Below are 23609 nucleotides of genomic sequence, written 5' to 3'. Positions count from 1 at the left end.
TGGGTATAGCGGTAAGGCAGCGGAGGTTTAAAATCAGGGTTTCCTTCCCCTAGGCGGGTTGCCTGCCAAGGCTAATGAGCCCCACCTGCCCAAAGCAACTGGTTTTAAGGCACCAGTGACTCACCTTCACCCCTTCTCCTGTTAGTGGAAACAGTTCAGCCATGAGAAGGCCAGGAGTTGGGTTTTGGTTGTCAGAGGCTATTTGAGATGCACGCTATTGGAGCATTTTATGGAGCATTTTATAAAATAGATATACATAACCTTTTATTGTTGCCAAATTTTTGTGCCCCCATAATCAGTTATGTGACCCCATATAGGATTTTGATCCACAGTCTAAGAAACTATGTACTAGATAATGATTTAAATAACCTTAAACTCTTCATAATTATGATTACAGGAATAACTAAGGTATTCTTATAGGGCTAGTCAAGTAAAGTTCAAGTCTCTAATGCTGTGTGATCTTCAGTGTGTTATTTTACTTCTTTGGGGCTCAGTTTCCTCATAACTTTTCATAATAGTAACTGTTCATTCACTTTCTACTCTTCCTTTCTTGCTACTTCCATCTTCTGACACTTATAGAAATATGATTATCTTCAGAAGATATCTTTTGCCCATGTACCCCTCTCCAGTCCCAATGGTCCAGGAGGCTCCTAAGTGTTACTTCCTCTGCCTCTCCATCTAAATCTAGATCTCTCACCCTATCCAGCCCCTCCTGACAGTTATCCACCAGTCTACAGGTCATGTTCCCCTTTTTCTCAAAGGATTCAGTATTTGGCTTCTTCTTCAACCCATCCCTTGCCCTTATGGTTGGGAACTTTAACATACATGTTGCTGTTCCCTCAAACACTTTGACCTCCCAGCTCCTCAATTTATTCACTAGTGAAATTGGTCTATAATTTTCTTTCTCTGTATTGGCTCTTCCTGGTTTGGCTATCAGCACCATATTTGTCTCACAAAAGGAACTTGGTAGGACTCCTTCACTTATTTTTTCAAATAATTTATATAGTATTGGGATTAATTGTTCTTTAAAGGTTTGGTATAATTCACTTGTGAATCCATCTAGCTCTGGGGATTTTTTCTTAGGAAGTTCATTGATGGCTTATTCAATTTCTTTTTCTAAAATTGGGTTTGCCTATTGCTTTTAGCATTAAATATAAACTCCTCTGTTTTGTATTTAAAACCCTTTAGTACTGGGGCAGCTAGGTGGCGCAGTGGATAGAGCACCGGCCCTGGAATCAGGAGTACCTGAGTTCAAATCCGGCCTCAGACACTTGACACTTACTAGCTGTGTGATCCTGGGCAAGTCACTTAACCCCAACTGCCTCAGTAAAAAAAAACAAAAAACAAACAAACAAAAAAAACCCTTTAGTACCTAATTATATATTAATCTCTTTAATACACTTAAAAGTCCAGCTACATTGACCAACTTGCTTTCCCTCATACATGATATGCTACCTCTTGTCTCCAAGTCTTTGTATTTCCTGATTCACATGCCTGGAACATACTCTATCTTTATCTCTATCTCTTAGAATCGTAGCTTCCTTCAAAGCTTAACTCAAATGCCACTCCTCTATGAAGGCCTTTCCTAAGCCCACATGTTGTTAATGCCTCCCTTCACACTACCAAAAAATTATCTTATATTTAATTTGTATATGTAGTATATATACTTATCTACCAGTATGTTGGTAAATGTTTAACAATTGTCTCTCCAGGAAAAAATAATGTGCCTGGAATACCTTTTAAGTTTAATCTATATTATTGGCATTTTTATCCATTGCTTTTATTAGGCTAGATAATCAACAGAATAATAAATCAAGCCCTGATTGGTAGCATTTGCTGATTTTCAAGATGTAAATGCTCACACTGAAAATTTAACTTAGCTCTAGAGAGCAGGGATGAGATGCCTCCAGCACTCCCCTAGACTTATATGTGTACGTATTGTCTCTCACAGCTGGATTGCAAATTCCTGGAGTACAAAGACTTTTTTACTTTTTTTTTTTTTTTTTGGCAGGCTCCACATTCTCTTCCTCCTTGAACAGGAGTTCCCCTCAAAATTCTTTTTTTGTTGTTGTTGTTTGTTTGTTTGTTTGTTTTTTGTTTTGGTTCGACAATTGGGGTTAAGTGACTTGCCCAGGGTCACACAGCTAGCAAGTGTTAAGTGTCTGAGGCCGGTTTTGAACTCAGGTACTCCTGAATCCAGGGCCAGTACTCTATCCACTGTGCCACCTAGCTGCCCCGACTTTTTTACTTTTGCTTTTATTCCTAGGGCCTAGTAGTGTCCAGCACTCAGTAGCCTCTTAATAAATGCTCTTTGATTGCTTAATGGTTATAGTATTTTTGGATTTACACAATACTTTGCCTACCTCAACCCTATAGGCTACATATTATTACTCCCATATTGAAAGAAATTAGTGAGGGAGGTGACTTAATGGTTAGCAAACTGACTTCAGGATCAGGAAGACCTCAGTTCAAGTCTTGTCTCTAATACCTATTGACTCTGGGACCCATGGCAAATCCCTTAACCTGTCAGTGTACTGGGGCATCTCTAACATTACTTCTCAGTGCTTAGCACAGTGCCTGGCACATAGTAGGTGCTTAATAAATGTTTACTGACTGACTGGCAACTTGCAGACTGTCACTGATAGAGGGAAATTCTGCACCAGGAATTCTCCTATAATGAAGAGATTAAAGTTCAAGAAAAAAAAGTTAAAGAAACTGAGGCTCAGAGGAGTTAAGTGATTTGCTCAATATGAAACCAGGTCTATTACCATAGGCAAATAATCAACTACTCAAAGGATCTCAGATGTCCTCATGTAACCTAATGTTCTATCCACTATATCAAGCTGTTCTCTCAATACATAAACATACAGATTTTAAAAAATAATTGTTTTAAGATTAAGTTACTGAAATATTATAAAAATACATATCTGCTCCTGTAATTTTCTTTATGAAATAATAACCTGTGGCTTCTTACCTCCCTACATTATTTGATTTCATTTCACAATATACAGATACACTGACAAATGAGAGGATCGGCTTCTGAAGAAAATAGAAGCAAAAGACAAGGAACTGGAAACAAATATAACTTAAGCTAACTATCCCTCCTCCCTCCTGTAGGTTTTGCCATTACAGAAGGCTGGATTGAGTTGGACTAAGAGATCCCTTAACCAGTCAGTTAATCAACAACAAATCTGTACAGGGTCTGGTGCTAGATGTCATGAGAGACAGAAAATATTGAAGGTCATTCTTGCTTCGAAGGACCATATAATCTACTTGTATAGCTAAGAGAGTCAAAGAAAAAGCTAATGTAAGACAGTAAAAGTCAAGTAGAACTGATGCCAATCTCTACTGGAGATTTGGAAGAAGACTGAGCTCTTCCTGCTTGGGAGGTCAAAGAAGACAGAAGTGTTCAGTCAATCAACAAAGATGTATTAAGTTCCTACTATGAGCCAGGCACCATGCTAATGCAGATGGAGATACAAATTTTTTAAAAGTGAGGTAATCCAGGGGCAGCTAGGTGGCACAATAGATAGAGCACTGACCCTGGATTCAGGAGGACCTGAGTTCAAATCCAGCCTCAGACATTGACACTTACTAGCTGTGTGACCCTGGGCAAGTCAGTTAACCCCAATTGCCTTACCAAAAAAAAAAAAATCATCAAAAATGAGGCAATCCTTATTCTTCAGGAGCTTGGCTTCTATTGGAGGAAACAATGTATGTGTGTCTAATTATGCACAGAATAAAGATAAACAAAATAAATGTAAGGTTATTAAATACAAGGCAGTTTGGAAAGGAAGGGAATTAGCAATGGAGGGGATCAAGAAAGGTTTCACATAGAAGATGGTGCTTATGTCAAGTCTTACAGGAAGAGAGGAACTCTGCAGTCTGGAGATGGAGAGGAAGTGCAATCCAGACATCCAGTGTAAAAAAAAGGAAGACAAGAAATGAATTAAGTTAAAATGGATTAAAGTATCTGAAGAATAAAGAGAAGGCCAGTTGGCTGTAATGCTTAGAATGTGTGAAGGAGAATAATGTATAAAAGGCTGGAAAGATAGGTTGGGCCAGCTTGGGAAGGCCCAAATGGGGAGATTACATTTTGTCATAGATTTAATACAAGAAAAAAAAAATAGACTGTAGAATCTTACTTAAAATGTTTTCATTCTGTGGTCTCAACATTCTGAATAATGGAGAATCATTGGGATCCCTCAGTGGAGAGCTCATATCTGTCAGCAAACATTCCTAATAGATCATTTCTAGCCTTTCAGATGTCAACACGTTTTCAGCATTATGTATTGACTCCTACTTTTTAAAACTTTTGCTTAGTAATTACCTGTTTCAAACACATAGTCATGAGGCACCACAATCATTCTTGATCTAGTTAGAGAGAAAAAATAGCTATGTAAAGAAGTGAGTTATACTATAGAGTCAGCTAAGGGTCTGCTGGAATGACACATGCTTTTAAAATACATTTTCTTCCAGACTGCTAGAGATTATAAATGAGAGATTTGAAAAATGTGTATCATCAAGTTTATTTTGTTTGTTTGTTTTGTTTTTAGTGAGGCAATTGGGGTTAAGTGACTTGCCAGGGTCACACAGCTAGTAAGTGTTAAGTATCCAAGGCCGGATTTGAACTCAGGTACTCCTGACTCCAGGGCCGGTGCTCTATCCACTGCACCATCTAGCTGCCCTATCATCAAGTTTCATCTGAAGTTATAATCATATTTTTTGACCCAGGCTCTCCCAGGAACCTTTGTTTCATTTATACCTCTGCTACAGGGATCTGTGTTTGGGCCACAGTGGTAGTAAGCTTCACTATCAATGTACATAGTTCATCTAGCTAAAACAGCATGAAATTAGGAAAATCAGGACATTCCAAAGTAAGAAAATCTTATCAGGTAACCTGGTCCATCTTCTGCCCCTAGACAGGCTCATCTAAACCAGTGGTCCAACTTAAAAAGAAGCAAAGGCCACTAAATCATGCATAAGGATCCCCTCAGGCTACATGTTGGCTTACAGGTTCTGGCAGCTCTCGGGAGTGTTTCCTCAGCTGTGTGTTTGACACCTCTGATCTCAACCATCCTTTGGACTTTTCTACCTCTGCCGCAGCAGCCTGCTTACCCTGGAGATGGCTCTGCCCCTTCATCTTACTCTCCCAAATGGTGAGTTCCAGGACTGAAGAAATTGCCCGGGGCCATCCATCTCACTCTCCAGATTTTTCTATCATGACCTCATGTAAATGCCACTCCTCCTCCCTTTCCACCTACATCTCAACCTCTCCAGTCAACCAGCTTCTTTTTATATGCTGTCTTCCTCAATTAGAATGTAAACTTATTGAAGGTAGAAATCATACATATTATTTGCTTGTATTTGAATGCCCATTGCTTGGTGCAGTTCTTGGCACATAGTAAGTACACAATAAATGCTCTCTATATGTCTATCTATTTATCTATCCTGAAATCATATTAAAAAGTCTGTGAGCATTTGTAGCCATTGGTCACATTTCTCTGGCCCTTCCTGCATTTCTTTTGTTCTGTTTTGTTTGTTGTTTTGTTTGTTTTGTTTGTTTGTTTTTTGCAGGGCAATGGGGGTTAAGTGACTTGCCCAGGGTCACACAGCTAGTAAGTGTCAAGTGTATGAGGCTGGATTTGAACTCAGGTACTCCTGAATCCAGGGCCGGTGCTTTATCCACTGCGTCACCTAGCTGCCCCCCCCCTGCATTTCTAATGACGTAGTGTTAAGTCTGATGGCAGTCAGCATTAGTGCATTAGTAACCTATGAAGGCATGCCATTCCTGCCATTAATTTTTTTCTCTTTAAATACTTAGCAACTTTTGGCAAACTGCTATCTTTTAACCAAGGTTTAATTTGTCTCAGGTCTTGGTGGTCCCAGACTAATTTGTGTGTCTGGTTAATTTCATTTTTTAAAAAATCTTTAGGGAAAGAAATTTCTCAGCCTAAATCTTAACTCGTTCTTTCCTAACCACTTCCAGATTCAATTAAATCCATTCCCTCTCCATCCTCAGTGGATTTTGAGACCATGCCTGTCACTCCTTCTACGATTGCCCTTCATATATATACCTTAACATAGCTATCAAGCTGATTGTCAGCTTTCTTCTCTTCAAATATGAATAATTTCAATTCATTAAATTTTCCTCCAAGGCACCATTTCCCAGACCTTTAATCATCTTAGTCACTCTCCTTTGGATGTTCTCAGAATTCTCCACATTTCCCTTGAGTTATAGAACTGGAATGACTGGTTTGGGAAAATTGTGTGGAAAGAATAGAAAGGGTGTGGGACTAGGGGACAAGGGACTTTGGTTTTAGCTTTGCCACCAGTCAATCAGCCAGTCAATAAGCATTTATTAAACACTTAGTATGTGCCAGGCATAATGGTAAGCTCTGGGGATGGAAAGGAAGTAAAAGACAGTCCCTGCCCTTGAAAAGCTCAAAATATAGTGAGGGAGACAACTTACAAATGGTTGTGTACAAACAAGATATATGCACATTGAATAGGAAATATTCAACAGAAGGAAGGCACTAGAATTAAGAAGGCCTGGAAACAATTAGAAGGTGGGATTTTAACTGAGACTTGAGGGAAGTCAGGGAGTCCAAGAGGTGGAGATGAAGAGGGAGAGAATCCCTGGCCTGGAGGATGACCAGAGAAAGTGCCCAGAGCAAAGAAATAGAGAGTATCCTGTTTGAGAAACAGCAAGGAGGTCAGTGTCACCGAATCTAACCATATGTGTGGGGCTGAAAAGGGTAAGAAAGTTGGGAAAATAGAGGAGGACCAGATTTTGTGTTCAGTCTTTTTTCAGTCCTGTCTGATACTTGGTGACCCCATTTGGGGTTTTCTTGGCAAAGATAAGTGGAGTGGTTTTCCATTTCCTTCTCCAGCTCATTTTATAGATGAGGGAACTGAGGCAAATAGGGTTAAGTGACTTGCCCAGGGTCATACAGCTAATTAAGTATGTGAGGTCAGATTTGAACTCAGGAAGATGAGTCTTTCTGACTGCAGGTCTGGTACTTTGTGCACTATGGCGCCACCTAGTTGTCCAGGACTAAGTTATGAAGGGCTAAAAAGGATTTTATATTTGATCCCAGTGGTGATAGAAAGCCAGAGGAGTTTATTGAGTAAGGGGTGAGGAGGTGACACGGTTGGACCTACACTTTAGGAAAATCACTTTGGTAGTTCTGAGCTATGTAACTGTTAGCTACATAACCTAGAGCAATTACTTTAACTCTTTTGGGCCTCAGTTTCTTCATATGTAACACAAAAAACTTGGATTAGATGCTATTTGAGATCCCAGATCTGAACTCTATGATTTTATAAGTTGTGATTCTGACTTGCAGGAACATGGTCGCTTCCTAGTCAAGGCAATTATAGGAAGTAATGTGATTTCATAGGCTCACAGATTTAGATTTGGAAGGTATCTAGGGAAGCCAAGATCCAAGATCCTTGCCCTGGAGTCAGGAGGACCTGAGCTCAAATCTAGCCTTAGACATTTACCAGCTGTGTGACCCTGGACTAGTCACTTAACCCTCAAAAGCCCACTCTCTATTATGCCACATTGACTCATAGTATGGCTGGAGGGGGATTTGCTATCCTATTTCTTCTTTACCAAGGTGTTTGGTAAAAGAAAGAACCCAGTTTCCGAATGGAAAGCTGTCTGCATACTAGTTATTAATGAGAGAGAAAAGCTCTCAGAGGTTCCTTGTGGATAATCAGAGTTTTGAGTTAAGAATTAATTACAGGGGGCAGCTAGATAGCGCAGTGGATAAAGCACCAGCCCTGGATTCAGGAGTACCTGAGTTCAAAGCCGGCCTCAGACACTTGACACATACTAGCTGTGTGACCCTGGGCAAGTCACTTAACCCCAGTTGCCTCACCAAAAAAAAAAAAAAAAAAAGAATAAATTACAGGGGTAGCTAGGTGGCGTAGTGGATAGAGCACCAGCCCTGGAGTCAGAAGTACCTGAGTTCAAATCCGGCCTCAGACACTTGACACTTACTAGCTGTGTGACCCTGGGCAAGTCACTTAACCCCAATTGCCTCACTAAAAAAAAAAAAAGAATAAATTATATACACAACATGCAATTTAAGCACAAGTTGCCATATGCAGGATGATGTGTATTGACAAAAGAAACCAAATTGAAAAATAGCTGATTTAAAATTCCTAGTAATCCTGATGTCTAATTTAAATCATATCACACAGGTATTGCATATCTCCAAGGATAATTTTTGGTCAGTCTAGAGATGTCTTGGTGTGGAAATTCTCTTGACACAAGCAAAGATCAATCAACCAATCAATCGATAACCTTGTATTAAGAACCTACTACATGCCAAGCATTGTGCTACATTCTGGGTAAACAAAGACAAAAATGAATTCTTCTTTTCCCACAAGAAGCTTGCCTTAGTAACTGTTGTTTAGTCATTTGTCTTGTGCGACTTTGTGACCCCATTTGGGGTTTTCTTGGCAGAGATGATGGAGTGGTTTGCCATTTCCTTCTCCAGCTCATTTGACAGATAAGGAAACTGAGGCAAACAGGGTTAAGTGCCTTGCCCAGGGTTACCCAGCTAATAAGTGTTTGAGGCTGGATTAGAACTCAGGTCTTCCGGATCCCAGCCCCTCCCCCCACCCCTGCGCTATCCACTTTGCCACCTAGCTGCCTACACCTTAGTAGTAAATAAGTTCTAAACAGTTACCTGAGGGAAATAAGTGGTAGGTGACCTAACAAAAAGCACTCATATATCACACCTCCTTTGGTGATTATATATGCCACATCTCAGTATGATATGATACCCAGTCCATCCATGAACAAATAAAATAAAAGAATGAAATCTTACCAAAAAGCAGTGTGTGTGTGTGTGTGGGGGGGGGGGTCTTAGAGTTCATCTTTCCAACAGCCTTCATTTTGCAAATGAGAAAATTGAAATCCTAAAAAGAAGTGACTTGCCTAAGGTCACACCCCAGCCAGGAAGTAGCAAACTGGGATTTCAATTGAATGATCATTTACAAAGTGCCTACTTCTTAGAAGAAACTCATCTGAACTGAAGTGGTTGACCTGGCTAGACTTCCCTTTTTGGAAAGAGTTTGCCCTTTACTGGGTTCTCTAATTTATTAAATCAACAGATTTTGACTGAGATGCCCTGCAGACCTCTCAAACTAAACACCTTTCAAAAAGAGTGTGTTTTCTCCACCCCACCCCAACCCCTTAAATACTTAAAAACTTGTCTATTTTTGTTAAGAGTACCAACCATCCTTCTACTCATCTAGATTCACCACTTCAAGTCATCCTCAGCTCCTGACTCTCCTTCATTCCACATCCATTGCCAAAGCTTGTTGATGGTGTCTACATAACATCTCTTGCACTTGGACAGCCACCATCTTTGTTCAGACCTTCATCACCTAATTGATTTCCCTGCCTCAAGCTTCTACCCTCTCCAATCCAACTTCCACATAGTGGCCAAAGTGATATTACTAAAGCATAGATCAGACAATCTCACTGCCCTGCTCAGTAAACTTCAATGGTTCCCCATTCATTACCTCCAACATCAAATGCAAACTCCCCTGTCTGACATTTAAAACCCTTCACAACCTGAATCCAGCTGATCTTCCCAGCCTTATTATACACCGTTTCCCTTCTCACGCTCTTCAGCTGGGTCACATGTCTCTTGCTTTTCCTCGTATCCCTTATCAATCTCTTTGAACAAGCTGGCCCCTCTATCTGAAATACATCCCTCTTCACCCTCACCTCTTAGAATTCTTAGTTCAAATCTCAGCTCGAAGACCATCTCCTAAGTGAGGCAATTCCTGACACCCTCAGCTGCTCAGTGCCTCCCCACAAGAAAATTGCCTATTATTTATTGTGCATATATTTGCATCTCCTTTTTTGTATGTATTTATACTTTCAGTTCCTAGCACAGGAACTGACATACAGTAGGTGCTTTAAAAATGTTGGAAGTGAATGAGTAGGATTCTTATAGTCAGGAAGGAGGAGGAATGAGAAGGGAATGGCAAATACAAAAATCAATTCTTTGTATAGGTACACTAGTTTGACTTGAACAGAGGGGACTATTAAGTCCAAGAATGGAGAGGCCATAGTATTGCTACACCCTACTCTGGTCACAGCCAAACTAAAGCACTGTGTTCAATTCTGGTTCCATATTTTAGGAAGGGCATTGAAAAGGTAGAGAGGGTCCAGAGGAGTCAGGCCAGTTGATAAAGGAAGTTTAGCCTGAAGAAGATAAGATTTGGATGGGGGTGTGGGATGTACTATTTTTTGAAGTATCTAAAGAGTTATCTCTTGGAAGAGAACTTAGACTTGTACTATTTGGTTCAAGAAGACAAAATTAGGAGAATTAGGAGAAATGTCAAAGTTGCAAAGAGGCAAAGTGAGCCATGTTGGATTGACAAACGCCCACAGAGCTATCCACAGAGAGAATGGGCTACCTTGGAGAGAGTGGTCCCCTCTGGAAAGCCTCAAGCAAAAGTACACATGGAGAAAATTGTCACAAGGAGCTTCAGTCATGGAAGAATTGACTGTTGAGCTGCCTTCTGATACTCTGTGAGTCTATGAATAGAGTACTTGATTTGGAGTCTGAGGACTGGGTTTGATGTCTCATTCTGCTATTAAACTCTGTGACCCTGAGATTTGACTTAACCCTGATCATCTCTATGACCTTGACACTCCAACTTGGTGTGTCTCATTTTCCTCATCTACAAAGAAGGTTAGAATAGATGATCTCTAAGGTTTTTCAGACCTTTCAATCCTATAGTCTTATGAATGCCAGGCAGGGAGGAGCTAAGTAAATATCGGAGTCATGAGTGAAAAACTCACAAATATTAGGAAAGTAACTTCTAGTCAATCATGGTTTGAGTCTGGGTACCTCAAGAAACTGAGATGACTGAGATTTTCCAAAAATTACTTTAAAAATGAAATTCCTGAAAAAGAGCACTGTCTGCCCACTGCCCTCTCTGTAATCTACAAAAAGGGAATGCCAGATGTAAATAATCCAAGGTGAAAATAATGTCATTTCACAACTTCTGCAGAAACAAATTATTATTTCAACCTCACTCCTCCCTCTAAGAATCAGTTTACTGTTGTACAAGGCCACCTACCCCAAAGACATTTCCATGTATTTTATAAACCTTACAGCCCTCTAGGAATGAGTTGCTATGGAAACAAGCTGTTCTATTACTTTCACAAGTTTTATTCCAAATTTTCCATTTTTATGTACTAGGATAAGAATTATGAGAGGCAGTATGGAATAGTGGATAGAAAGCCAGTCTTGGAACTAGGTAGACCTAGGTTCAAGTAGGCCCAGGTTCAAGTCCCACCCTGACACATACTGGGTAAGTAAGTCACTTACCTCTCAGTACCCTTGGCAACTCTCTGACTATAAATTTCAGAGAAAGGTTCTGAGCTGCATTGCTAGAGAAGGGAAGGGGAAAGTTCTCTCATCCAGGTGTTCCCTGTGCCAATGAAATCCCATGTCTAATATTTTATCCCTATGATGAAAATTGCTCCCATCCAAGTGTTCTCTCCCATATCTAATCCCTATTCCTATAATAAGAATTTTCTCCTCTGAAGAATCATTTAAAACAAAATAAAATACCAAATTCTTTGGACTTCATCCTCTATCCACTGGGACACTCCACTTCAAATTTTCCCAACAAATGAAGTGCAAGATTTGTCAACCAATCAGTCAATAAACATTTATTAAGTGCCTATGACTCACCAAGTACTGTACTAACTCTGGGGATTTGTATTCAGAGGGCCTGGTTTTGAATCTCTGATATAGCTTTTGCTATCTGCATGTCATTAGATAAGTCACTTCACGTTTTTCCACCTTGGTTTTCTCATTAATAAAAGGAAGGCTCAGTCTAGATGACCTCCAAAGATCCATTCAGCTATCAGTCTATGGTGTATTTGTTCTGATAGTTTATATCCTCAGATATGAGAAGGGGTAGACAGTGGGAACCATTTAGCCTCTCCAACAGACCTTTTTTTCCTGTAGATTTTAGTCATCACTTTTGTTTCCTTTAATCAAGGCATGTGGTGTTCCAAAGTTTCCAGAATTATTATGATTATTTTCCATTTTCATCTGAGTTCAGTTCTTTACTGTGTCTTTGCATGTCAGCCCATAAATTATATGCCTGCTACCCGATTGTGTACTACTTCCCATTAAGGAGAACAGCACAACCTTAAATTAAAACCACTTGAAACACAGTTGGTTTCTGGGCTCTTTGTCACATGCTCTATACAGGACTTACCTTGCCATCATGCCAGATGCTTTCATTTCCCTCTGGATCCACATGATCCGTCTCCAAGGTGAGGTAGACCAATCTCCTTTTCAGCCCCCTTTCTTTCATCTGTTTCAGTGCTTGCTTTCCTATGAAGTCTGCTGGCTGCAAGAACGCCAGATAATGATGATAAATGATTGTTCGGGCACTGTGACAAGGTTATCGATGCAAGCATTTAAATTTGTCTTTATGATTTTCTCGCCAATTAAACATTAAATAAAAATACAGATTAAATCAAAGGGCTGGGCAAATATTTCTCAGTCTTAAAATGACATTATCAGCTACTTTTCCCTCTCAAGAGCTGTTATATATTTTTAAGAGCTGTTATATTTTAATCTAATAATTTGTAGTGACAATTTTGCCAGCACTACAGAAAACAGGAAAACATAAGTCATTGTCCTGTGCTTGTGAGGTACTCTGGTGACCCTTATGCCTAAGTATTCCAGCTTGCACTTGGCCATTTTTGCTTAAGTTGCCTCTTATTTCCCATCTATATTAAGCAGATCACTAGGAATTCACTCTCTTCAAAGATTTTGAGAATAAATTGATTTTAAATAAGCTACTTTGAAAAAATCTTCTAAACAATGGTCCCTAATGATTTCTTCTATTGTACTAATACACAAATGATCACTGTAACATTCAAAATTTAATCTAAGAGGCCAAAGTGGAAAATGAGAAGTTAGAGATTTCTTTCCTGTATGAAAAGCTCTCAAAAAGAGGCAGTGTAGTATGAAAGAAAGTGTTTAGTATGGTTCAGAATAAGAGCTCTGAGAAGATACTCCTAGCCCATTGCTTTGCAGATTTTGTAAGCCCTCAAAGTGTTGTACATTGCATATATTTTCAGACTATTTTGATATAGTGATCAGTTGTGGTGATTTTTCCTCTTTTAACTTTAAAATATTATTTATTGTATGATATGGCTCTCTGGGAGATGAGGTAGTGATACTGGGGGAAATTATGATGATCTAAGGAAATCAAAATACATCAATAAAGATTTCCAAAGAAGAAAGTGTTTTGGAGTCAGAAGACTTGGATTCAAATCTCAGTTTTGTGATTCACTTGACTTACATGGCCTTGAAGAATCAATATATCAAAAAAGTCTGAAGATACATGCAATGTACAGCACTTTGTATACAATGTCCCATCTTCTAAGGCAGGGGTTCTTACCTTTATGTATTATTTGTATCACACACACACATTTCAATAGAATCGGTTTCTGTTCCTATCCTGTATAATTTACTTGGGGTGTCTAAAAGCATTATCCTAATTAAAAAGTAGAATTAGTAAGTGGAAACTAATGACTCCATGGGGCATCAAGAAGTAATAAAACAAAGTCAAAAGAATGAAAAATGGAAGAAAATGTGAAATATTTCATTGGAAAGATAACTGACTTGGAAAACAGATCCAGGAGAGATAACTTAAGAATTATTGGACTACCTGACAGCCATGATAAAACAAAGAGCCTAGACATCATATTTCAAGAAATTTTTAATGAAAGCTACCCTGATATACTAGAACCAGAGGGTAAAATAGAAATCTAAAGAATCCATCAATCACCTCCTGAAAGGGATACCGAAAGGAAAACTCACAGGAATACTATAGCCAAATTTTAGAGCTCCCAGGTCAAGAATATACTGCAAGCAACTAGAAACAATTCAAATATCATAGAGTCACAATCAGGATAAAATAGGATTTAGAAGCTCCTACATTAAAGGACCAAAAAGCTTGGAATGTGATATTCTGGAGGGCAAAGGATCTAGGATTACAACCAAGAATTACCTACCCAGAGAAATTGTGTACAATCCTTATAGGGTGGGTGGGTGGGGGGGAAATGGATGAATATTTAATGAAGTAGAGGACTTTCAAACATCCTTGATGAAAAGACTAGAGCTGAACAAAATATTGGATTTTCAAATATAATACTCTAGAGAAGCATAAAAAGGTAAACAGGAAAGAGAAATTATAAGGGATTCAATAACGTTAAACTGTTTACATACCTACATGGGAAGATATCAGACTACCAAATTACTTAAATCCTGATCAGTTTATACTTAATCAAAAATTAACTAGCACCTATATGAGAACAATGCTTACTGGAACAGGATGTAGGCAAGATGGAGAAAGAGGGAGAAGTAGTTTGGGAGTAGGCTTAGATAAGAAATTGGAGAAGTTGGTGCATCTAATATCCACTAAAATTTTCCTGCTTTATGATATTACCGGAGCCAGCTCTCAGTGATAATATAAGACATCAACTAATCATTATGGAAAAATCAACTTTGACCTGCATTCTCATCTCTCCTTAGGTACCTAGAGTATAACCCTCTGTAGGATACCCCTCCACCCTATTGCTTCTGTTTCAAGCTTTACCTATCTAAAACTGAGCTTACCATATTTCCCCTAATACTTGGTCCTTCTTTCTACTTCCTTATCCATCCATAGGTGCTTTGTGGTTCCCCATCCATTCAAAACAATATCACATGAGTCCCTGCTAATGTTGTTGTTATTGTTCAGTCACTTTTCAGTTGTTCCTGATTCTTTGTGGCTTCATTTTGGGTTTTCTTGGCAAAGATACTAGAGTGGTTTGTCATTTCCTTCTCCAACTCATTTGACAGATGAGGAAACACAACCATCAACCTCCCATGATTTATATCTTGGTATCTCCCTCCATAGTATCTTTTGGATTTCTCTCTTCCACTGCATTCCCACTTTCACCACCATATGGCAAGTTCTTACTGTTGTTCTTCTTCTTCATTCATGTCTGATTCTTTGTGACCTCATCCGGGGTTTTCTTGTCAGAGATACTGGAGTGGTTTGCCATTTCCTTCTCCAGCTCATTTTATAGATGAGGAAACTAAGGCAAACAGGGTTAAATGACTTGTCCAGGGACACATAGCTAATAAGTATCTGAGTCCAGATTTGAACTCAGAAAGATGAATCTTTCTATTCCAAGCCTGGTACTCTATCCACTACACCACCTAACTGCCCCCAAGCCCTTATTAGCTCTTCTTTAACTACTACAATGGCTTCCTAACAGGTCTTTCTTCCTTCATTGTTACAATTCAATTCAGCTCAACAATCATTTGTTAAATGCCAACTATATGTATTATGGGTTGTGTTAGTCTGTGGTGATACAAAAACAAGTAATCCCTGCCCTCAAGGACTTTACATCCTATATCCTTCAACTTGTTGCCAGACTAATCTGGTTATATCACTCACTTGCTCAAAAATCTTTAGTGGCTCCCAATTCATTTACTGAATACATTTCAAACTTTAATATCCTTCAGTAATCTCCACAATCTAGCACCCTTTTACCTACCCAGCCTTATCTCATACCACTCTCCAGCATATCCACTGTGCTCCAGTCAAATGTAAATATTCTGGGGCTTAAATATATCCTGTGTTGTCTCACCTTCATTCCTTTGATGATGCTGGTCCTCATGCTTGAATTGTAACTCAATTCATTGAGATTTTATTAAGTACCCCTTATGTATCACACACCATATCCTTGGGATACAAAGTCTCTCTTACTGAAGGATATAGCATATAAACAGAAAGGTTAAATACAAAATAACTAGAGGAGGGAGAGAGCACATCAGCAGATAGCTCAGACACAGGCACTGCTGACGCATGATGAGTTGGACTCATAATTAACTAGAAAGGAGAAAGTGAGCTAGGCCTAATTTGGAAAATTGTCTAGGGCTTTCAGTGATTCTGAGCTGCTCCCAGGAATGAAAATTCATCTTTTAAACACAAATGCACTCCACTCACTGATGGCACTGATGAAGACTAAGTGAGGAAGAGTGGCAAAACCACACCAGGTACTCAGGAAGTCAGTGTTGGAGGGATCATAGTCTTGAAAGCACTGAAGGACAATTTTACAATAGGTCCCAGGAAGGGGAATGTACCCTTTAAACAGAAAAAAAAAATCACAAAAGATTTCTTTTTACTGCCAAAAACGAGAATGTTCTTTTTTCACATTGTCCTATTCATTTTTTTAAAAGTCCTAATCAAATGTTACTTCTATAAACAGTTTGCTGAGCCCTCAAAGTATTATCAACCTCTTCTTTTTGCCTCCATGGGCTTAACATAGTGTGAGGAAAACAACTCCTGCTCAATAATTCTCTGGAACTCAGTGGTGGTGATGTATCAAAGGCTCATTTATTATCATTCTCTTGAGAATGGGTAACACAGTGTGTAGCTGGTGGGTGCCAAGAATGGGAGCTCACAGGTCCCATTTTAAATCCTAGTTCCTAACGCAAATGGACCCTTCCCTTTTTTCTCACTGGTCTGATTACTCAAGGGTTACAATCTACAGACAAAAACTAGCTAACCAGAACGCAGTATTCCTAACCCCAATTTCCATAATTATTCTTTGGGAGGAATGACTCATAGTCTAATGTTCAGATCTCATGATTTCCACTGAGTGCCCCCCCTCCCCAGGGCCCCTATCTCTAAAGACGTTCAGCTCGTCTTGGCCAAAATAAGAGGAAGAGTCACTCAAGCATTTCAACATTGTTTTGTAGTCGTAAATTTTACCTATGGCTATGTTGAGAAATCAGAGGTTTGACTGGTTAAAGAATAAAGGAATGACCTATTATTGGAACCCTAGGGTCAGGGGGTCCTGCTCTGGAGGAGAAGTGTGTCACCGACCATCTGGTTTCAGTCTAACTGCCACATATTAACCACTGTAATTGTTTGCAAGAAGTTATAAAAACTGCTTGACTTTCTGCCTCTGTGTGTCACATGTCCTGACTATGCCAGCAAATGTGCACCTTCTTTTGAAAGAATAAACGAGTTCTATACCTTGGCCTCCTTTCTTCCTTAGTCCCAATTATTGAGTCGGTGGGCACATTCCCCATCCCACTCAGGTTCTTAGCCAATGGGGGAGGTGATACAGGGACAATTCTTCAATCCTCCCTTATAAGGACATAGCTCAGGAGTGGACCTAATTGAGACCAGCTCAGGGCTTCCCTGAATCACGTGATTTTGTTTGCCGGAGGGGAAGGAGGGGAAGGAGACCTTTTTCCTCAAACAGGTCCTGAGGAGTGTAATTTAAATGGTGTCTATTATATTCTTACTGAGAGGAGAACATTCCCCATTTCCTCACGCATAGCATTTTTAAAAATTCAATCTTATTTCATGTTTAGTTCCAAATTTTCTCTCTCCTCCTCTCCTACTCATTTAGAAGGCAAGAAAAACCAAGCCTATTGCAAATATGCATTGTCACACAAACTAAATTCTTGCATTAGCTCTGTTGAAAGAAAAATGAAAAGAAATCTGGCCTCAGACACTTACTAGTTGTGTGACCCTGGGCAAGTCACTTAACCCTGTTTGCCTCAGTTTCCTCATCTGTAAAATGAGCAGGGAAAGGAAATGGTAAACCACCCCAGTATCTTTGCCAAGAAAACCCCAAATGGGGACATGGAGAGTCGGACATGACTGAAATAAACAACAACAACAACAACAATGATGATGAACCTTAAAACACTTTATAAATGCTAACTATTGTTGTTATTGTTAGGAGGCTGGCTATCTTTGGAAGCTTTAACGTGGAAACTTTATCTTATTTCTCATTTCCACTGGGTTTTTGTCCCAAGATTGGAGCCTTCCCTCAACATTTAGTTATCATTTATAAGTGGATAGAGGCAGGAGGGGGAGGCCTGAAGGTTAATGTAACAATTATAGTTGGCGCCTTCCTTGGGATCCAAGAACAGATGGGCCCTGTTTTAATGGGTCACTGCTGAATTAACTGTGCAGATGACAGTTAACAACTTTGAAAAATTTATAAATCCCCAACACACTGAGGTTAAAGATAAAAAATAATCTCGGCTTATAGTTTTAATTAATCAGTTTGAGAAGTTAATGAAAAAAAAACCATTAAACTAACAGTCTACTATATATAGATAATATATTGTGTAAAGGTTGTTAGTTGTATTTTCAGTGACCTATAATTACTTATCAAGTTAGCTTTATTAAAAGCATATACATTACCCAAAGGAGCATATCATAATATAGATTCATTAAAATTAAATGTAAGTCTGGTGCTAATCTTTGAGGAAAATAGAAAGTTCTAAATAATCTCATTAAAGAAACAGATGAGAAGACAAGATTGGCACAGGCATGAAGGATTGGGGTGGAGGAGGGAGTAGGAGAAGTACTAGTGGTATGGATTCCAAAGGATTAACCAGGGTGAGAGGATGATACATCTAGAACTGGAAGGTTCCTCAGAGGTCATTTACTCTAACTCTCTCATTTTAGTAAGAAAGAAATTGAGACAAAAGGAGGTTAATTGATTTGCCCAAGGTTTGCAAAAATGGCAAACACCTGAGGTATAATCTGAACCCAGAGCCTCTGACCCTAGAGGCAGTGCTTTTTCTACTCCTTTCCTCCTAAAAGCATAGAGGGGGAAGGGAATAAATATTTATTAAGCACTGTGCCAAGCATATTACAAATACTATCTCATTTGATCCTCACAACAACCCATGGGAGGTGCTAGTATTACCTCCATTTTACACTTGAGGAAACTGAGGCAGACAGTAGTGATACAGATAGTAAGTATCTGAAGTTGAATTTGAACTCAGGTCTTCCCGACTCCAAGGTCAGGACTCTATCTACTGTGCTACCTAACTGCCTAGAGAAGGTATGACATGGAGCAATTGGGAAGTTTAGGAATTGTGCCTCACATAGAACTTGGAGCCACAAAGAAGGGGTATGGAAATAGAGTTGAGAGAAATTTGAAAAATGTTACTTTAGTAAAACTAATAATTGGTCCACCAGTATTGAGTTCACCAGAATACTTTTAAATATTAATATAGCAAAGTTTCAACCTTTCTGTAGTGTTTCTTTCATCAGAAAACAGGATTTCCACTCTTCAATTTAGTTAGTAACTTAATATTCATAGAAAAAAACTGTGGCATGAGTTAAATTTAGAATTTCAGATGGAGAAAGGCCTTCTTCTCTTCTAACTCTATACTGTCTCACTTAGTGATCTTATCAGCTCACATGGGCTCACTGATCAACTCTATGGAGACATCATTTCTGTCAGATCCCTATATCCAGCCCTAGTCCCGATTCCAGTCCCACATCCCCCCCACCCCCCCCACCCCCACCCCCTGGTTGGCTTTTATAACTGAATGTTCCTTAGACATCTCAAACTCAACATGTCTACAACAGAAATCATTATCCTCCCTTACCCCTAACTTTCCTATTACTGAGTAGGGCACCACCATCCTCCCAGTCACCCAGGCTTGCAACCTCGGTGCTAACCCACCCCACATTTCCAATCTGTTGTTAAATCTTCTTGTTTCTACCTTTACAACACTTCTCCCATATGTACCTTCCTTTCTACTCATCTAAGCATCAGGCCTTCATCACCTCCTACCTGGACCATTCTCTACCCAGCTGCCAATGGAATTTTTTTAAAGAGTATATTTTTTGTTATTCAGTGATGAACAGCTCTTTGTGACCCTGTAGACCATAGCACACATGGGGTTTTCTTGGCAAAGATACTGGAGTGGTTTGACTTTTCTTTCTCCATTGGATTAAGGCAAACAGAGATGAAATGACTTACCCATAGTCACACAGTCTGAGACTGAATTTGAACTCATATCTTCCTGACTCCTGGCTCAGTGCTCTAACCACTGAACCATCTAGCTGCTTCCTTTTCTAAAGGGTAGATCTGACCATCTCACTCTGCCTCAAGTTGTTCTGGCAATTTCTTGTTATCTCTTGGATCAAATATAAACGCGATTGAATATTAAAAGCTTTTCAAAACCTGGCCCCTTCCTACCCTTACAGTCTTTTTATATTTTACTCTCCTTCCTACACTCTCTGTACTGGTCTATTGGCAGTTCTTCCATCATGATATTCCATTTCCTCTCTCTCTCTATCTTTGCCCTAATAGGCTTTGAGGACTCTTATCTCTGCTCCAGCTCTCACAGATAAGTCTGACAGCCTGGAGCAAATTTCCATCTTCTTACAGTTCTAGGAGTAACTCTTGAATGAAAAAATAGCTGCTATTTATATAGTGTTTTAAGGTTCACAGAGTAGTTTATAAATATGATCTCATTTGATCCCACAACAACACTGGGAGGTAGGTGCCATTATTTAGCCCCATTTTACAAATGAGAAAACTGAGGCTGATGGAACTTAAGTGACTTACCCAGGGTCACTCAGATAGTGAGTGTCTGAGGCCAAATTTGAACTCAAGTTTTCCTGATTACAGGCCCAGCACTCTATTCATTGCACCATCTAACTTCTTTTAGTAAAGGTATAGAACTCTCTATTAGGCCATTCTACAAACCAATACCTCTTTTCTATTGTTAGGCAAGGGAAGAACAAGGATTATTCTGATATTATTATTGTTGTTATCATCAATAATATCTATTCCCCTCTCCTTTTATGAAGGGTTGAACCTATTATTTGCTATAAGCAGTCTTTCTCTTTCTTTATTCCTTCCTTTCTTTTTTTGTCTTTGTCTTTCTCCTTTCTTTCTTTCCCTGTGATATAATAATAATTGTTGTTGTTCAATTGTTTTCAGTTGTGTCAAATAATTTGTGACTCCATTTGGGGTTTTCTTGGCAAAGATACTGGAGTGGTTTGCCATTTTCTTCCCCAGCTCATTTTAGAAATGAGAAAACTGAGGCTTATGGAAGTTAAGTGACTTTCCCAGGGTCACTCAGCTAGTAAGTGTCTGAAGTCAGATTTGAACTACAAAGATGAGTCCTTCCTAATCCCAGGTCCAGCACTCTGTTAATTGTACTACCTAGCTACTCTTATTATTATTAATAATAATAACAATAATAAATATATACTATGTATTTTATATATATATATATATATATATATATATATATATTACTCTAAGGTTTGCAAAGCCCTTTATACTTTACATATAGTCTCATTTGGGCTTTACAACAACAACCCTGGAAAATGGGTGTTATTATCATCCCTATTTTACAGATGAAGAAACTGAGGCTGACAGAGGGTTAGTGACTTGCCCAGAGTCAAACAGCTAGGAAGTATCTCAGGGTGGTTTTGCAGAGGCCTTCCTGACTCCAGGGCCTGTGCTCTATCCACTTTGCCATCTAGAGGAAATTCTCTCAGCTTGAGGTAGATCAGTAATTTACCATCTTAAAGAGTTTCCTTGGGACCCCAAAAAGGATAAGGGATTATCCCAGGGTTAGAGAAGCAGCATGTGTCAAAGGGAGAACTTGAACCCTGAGCCCAAGGCCAATGCCCTGTCTACTACACCACACAGCCTCTCCTGTCTGACCACCATAGAATTATCACAGACTCCTTTCTCACTCATTGCTCATGACCTTTAATACTTTCTACATAATTGCTTTACCAGTTTTTCTATCTGCTGAATAGTCATGCCTCAAATCATTTTCCCTAAAAGAAGGTGTTGAAATTTTCCAAGGCTAGTATTATTTTCTATGTTTATAACAGATTTCATACTATTTCAAGCCAGTGAGAAGCCCAAGGAATTGCTCTATAGTGTACTAATGCTCTTACATATTTTTCTGTTTCAGAAAAGAAAAAAAGTCTTCTGATTTACTGTGACAGGATCAGGGAGGATTTTAACTCTGAATTCTTCTGTGCACTCGGGGGTTCTAGTGGGGTTGGCAGACCTTCAGAAATTTCAAGAAATCTCTGGTGTGTGAGCCAAGATGAAACCCAAAGCAGCTGATTTTCCTTTTGCCCCTTCTTTGAGATATTTCTTCCATGTTCAAGTGAGGAGATGGAGAGCTCTGACTTATTCCAAAGAAATTTCCTTTGGAATAAAGCAAAGCACTATTTTAAAATAGAAAATTAAGTTCAATTTTAGAGGAGATGATTGCATGTGATGAAATGTCATTTTAATTACTCAGTTACCGAATTATATTGAAATTCCAAACTTGGCAAAGACCCTTCACATGCAGAAACTTCCAGCATCTGTGGCTCATTCTCCACAAGATGGCACTGTTAGGCGCTAATAGAATAACTATACGTCTTTATTATACATGTATTCTTTCATTCATAATTGGCCACCAGAAAAACCCGCAGGATCCTAATTATCTCATCCATTCCAAGCACCTAGACATCTAGGGTAGCAATGGGGACACGTTTTTAACATGATGGCAGAACACTGGAATGGGTTTCAGAAGATGTAGGTTTTATATCTTAGTTGAGACATTTAATAGCCAGCTGTTCCTGGAGAAGTCAATTAACCTCTCTGCATATCAAGTTTCTCTTTTGTAAAATGAATAAATGATAGCTCCTACCTCATAGGGTTGTTGAGATGATCAAATGAAATAATGTGTGTAAAGTGCTTTGTAGACCTTCAAGTTATATATAAAATGTCAGTTACTATTGTTATTATATGAATTCAAACCCCCAGGGAACAGGAAGGTACTAAGGGCCAGAAACTTTGAAATCCTTTAGTAGTCAAAGAAAATGAAGATTTTAGGCTTGTCTTGGTACTTTGATGGGCATCTGCTTGGGTAAATCCTGATATCTCATTGACGTGGGTACTCTCTTCAACAGTGCATCTTTGCCTTCTTGGCCTATATAATCTTCTTCCACATATAAATACAAAGAATACATTTGAGGGCAGCTAGATGGAGCAGTGGATAGAGCACCAGCCCTGGAGTCAGGAGTACCTGAGTTCAAATCCGGCCTCAGACACTTAACACTTACTAGCTGTGTGACCCGGGGCAAGTCACTTAACCCCAATTGCCTCACTAAAAAAAAAAAAAAAAGAATACATTTGGGGGCAGCTAGGTGGCTCAGTGGATAAAGCACCGGCCCTGGATTCAGGGGGACCAGAGTTAAAATCCGACCTCAGAAACTTGACACTTCCTGGCTGTGTGACCCTGGGCAAGTCATTTAACCCTTATTTCCCCACAAATTTTTTTTTTTTAAAAACCGTAAGAGAATACATTCAATAGGCTGACTAGCATCGTTAATACTTCTGTGGCACTTGGGCTATCCATTTTTTATCCCTAGTTCTCACTCCATGACTGGCCCGCCTCCCTTTTCAATTGTACATATCCTTCCTGATATTGTTATGACACTCGTTGATTACAATTCTTCATTGGTAACCTAATCATATACACCATGAGACTGTCCAGGGCCCAGGGAACTGCATTTCCTGCCAAGACGAGGAAATTCTAGGCAGAACAGTGCCTGTCACAGAGAAGGGTATTTCTCTGGCAAAAAGCTAATGACAATCAGAAAAATTGCATTGGAAAGTGGCACAGGTGCCACCTGCTGGGACTGGAGAAAACTGAAGCAGGAGTCACATTCAGAGGAACCATGATGGG

At 39.3% G+C, this 23609-nt stretch overlaps 1 protein-coding gene across 1 annotated transcript in view; it reads right to left on the bottom strand.

Annotated features, from left to right (window-relative positions):
- Positions 1–23609, bottom strand: part of DMGDH (dimethylglycine dehydrogenase) — a 96181-nt gene that overhangs the window by 2532 nt on the left and 70040 nt on the right. The window contains exon 15 of the mRNA XM_044005159.1: positions 12274–12408. Within this exon, the coding sequence (XP_043861094.1) occupies positions 12274–12408 (135 nt within the window). The remainder of the gene's footprint in view (positions 1–12273; positions 12409–23609) is intronic.

The sequence above is a fragment of the Dromiciops gliroides genome, chromosome 1, assembly GCF_019393635.1.
Source record: "Dromiciops gliroides isolate mDroGli1 chromosome 1, mDroGli1.pri, whole genome shotgun sequence".
Classification (NCBI taxonomy): Eukaryota; Metazoa; Chordata; class Mammalia; order Microbiotheria; family Microbiotheriidae; genus Dromiciops; species Dromiciops gliroides.
This window is presented reverse-complemented; position numbering and strand designations above follow the sequence as displayed.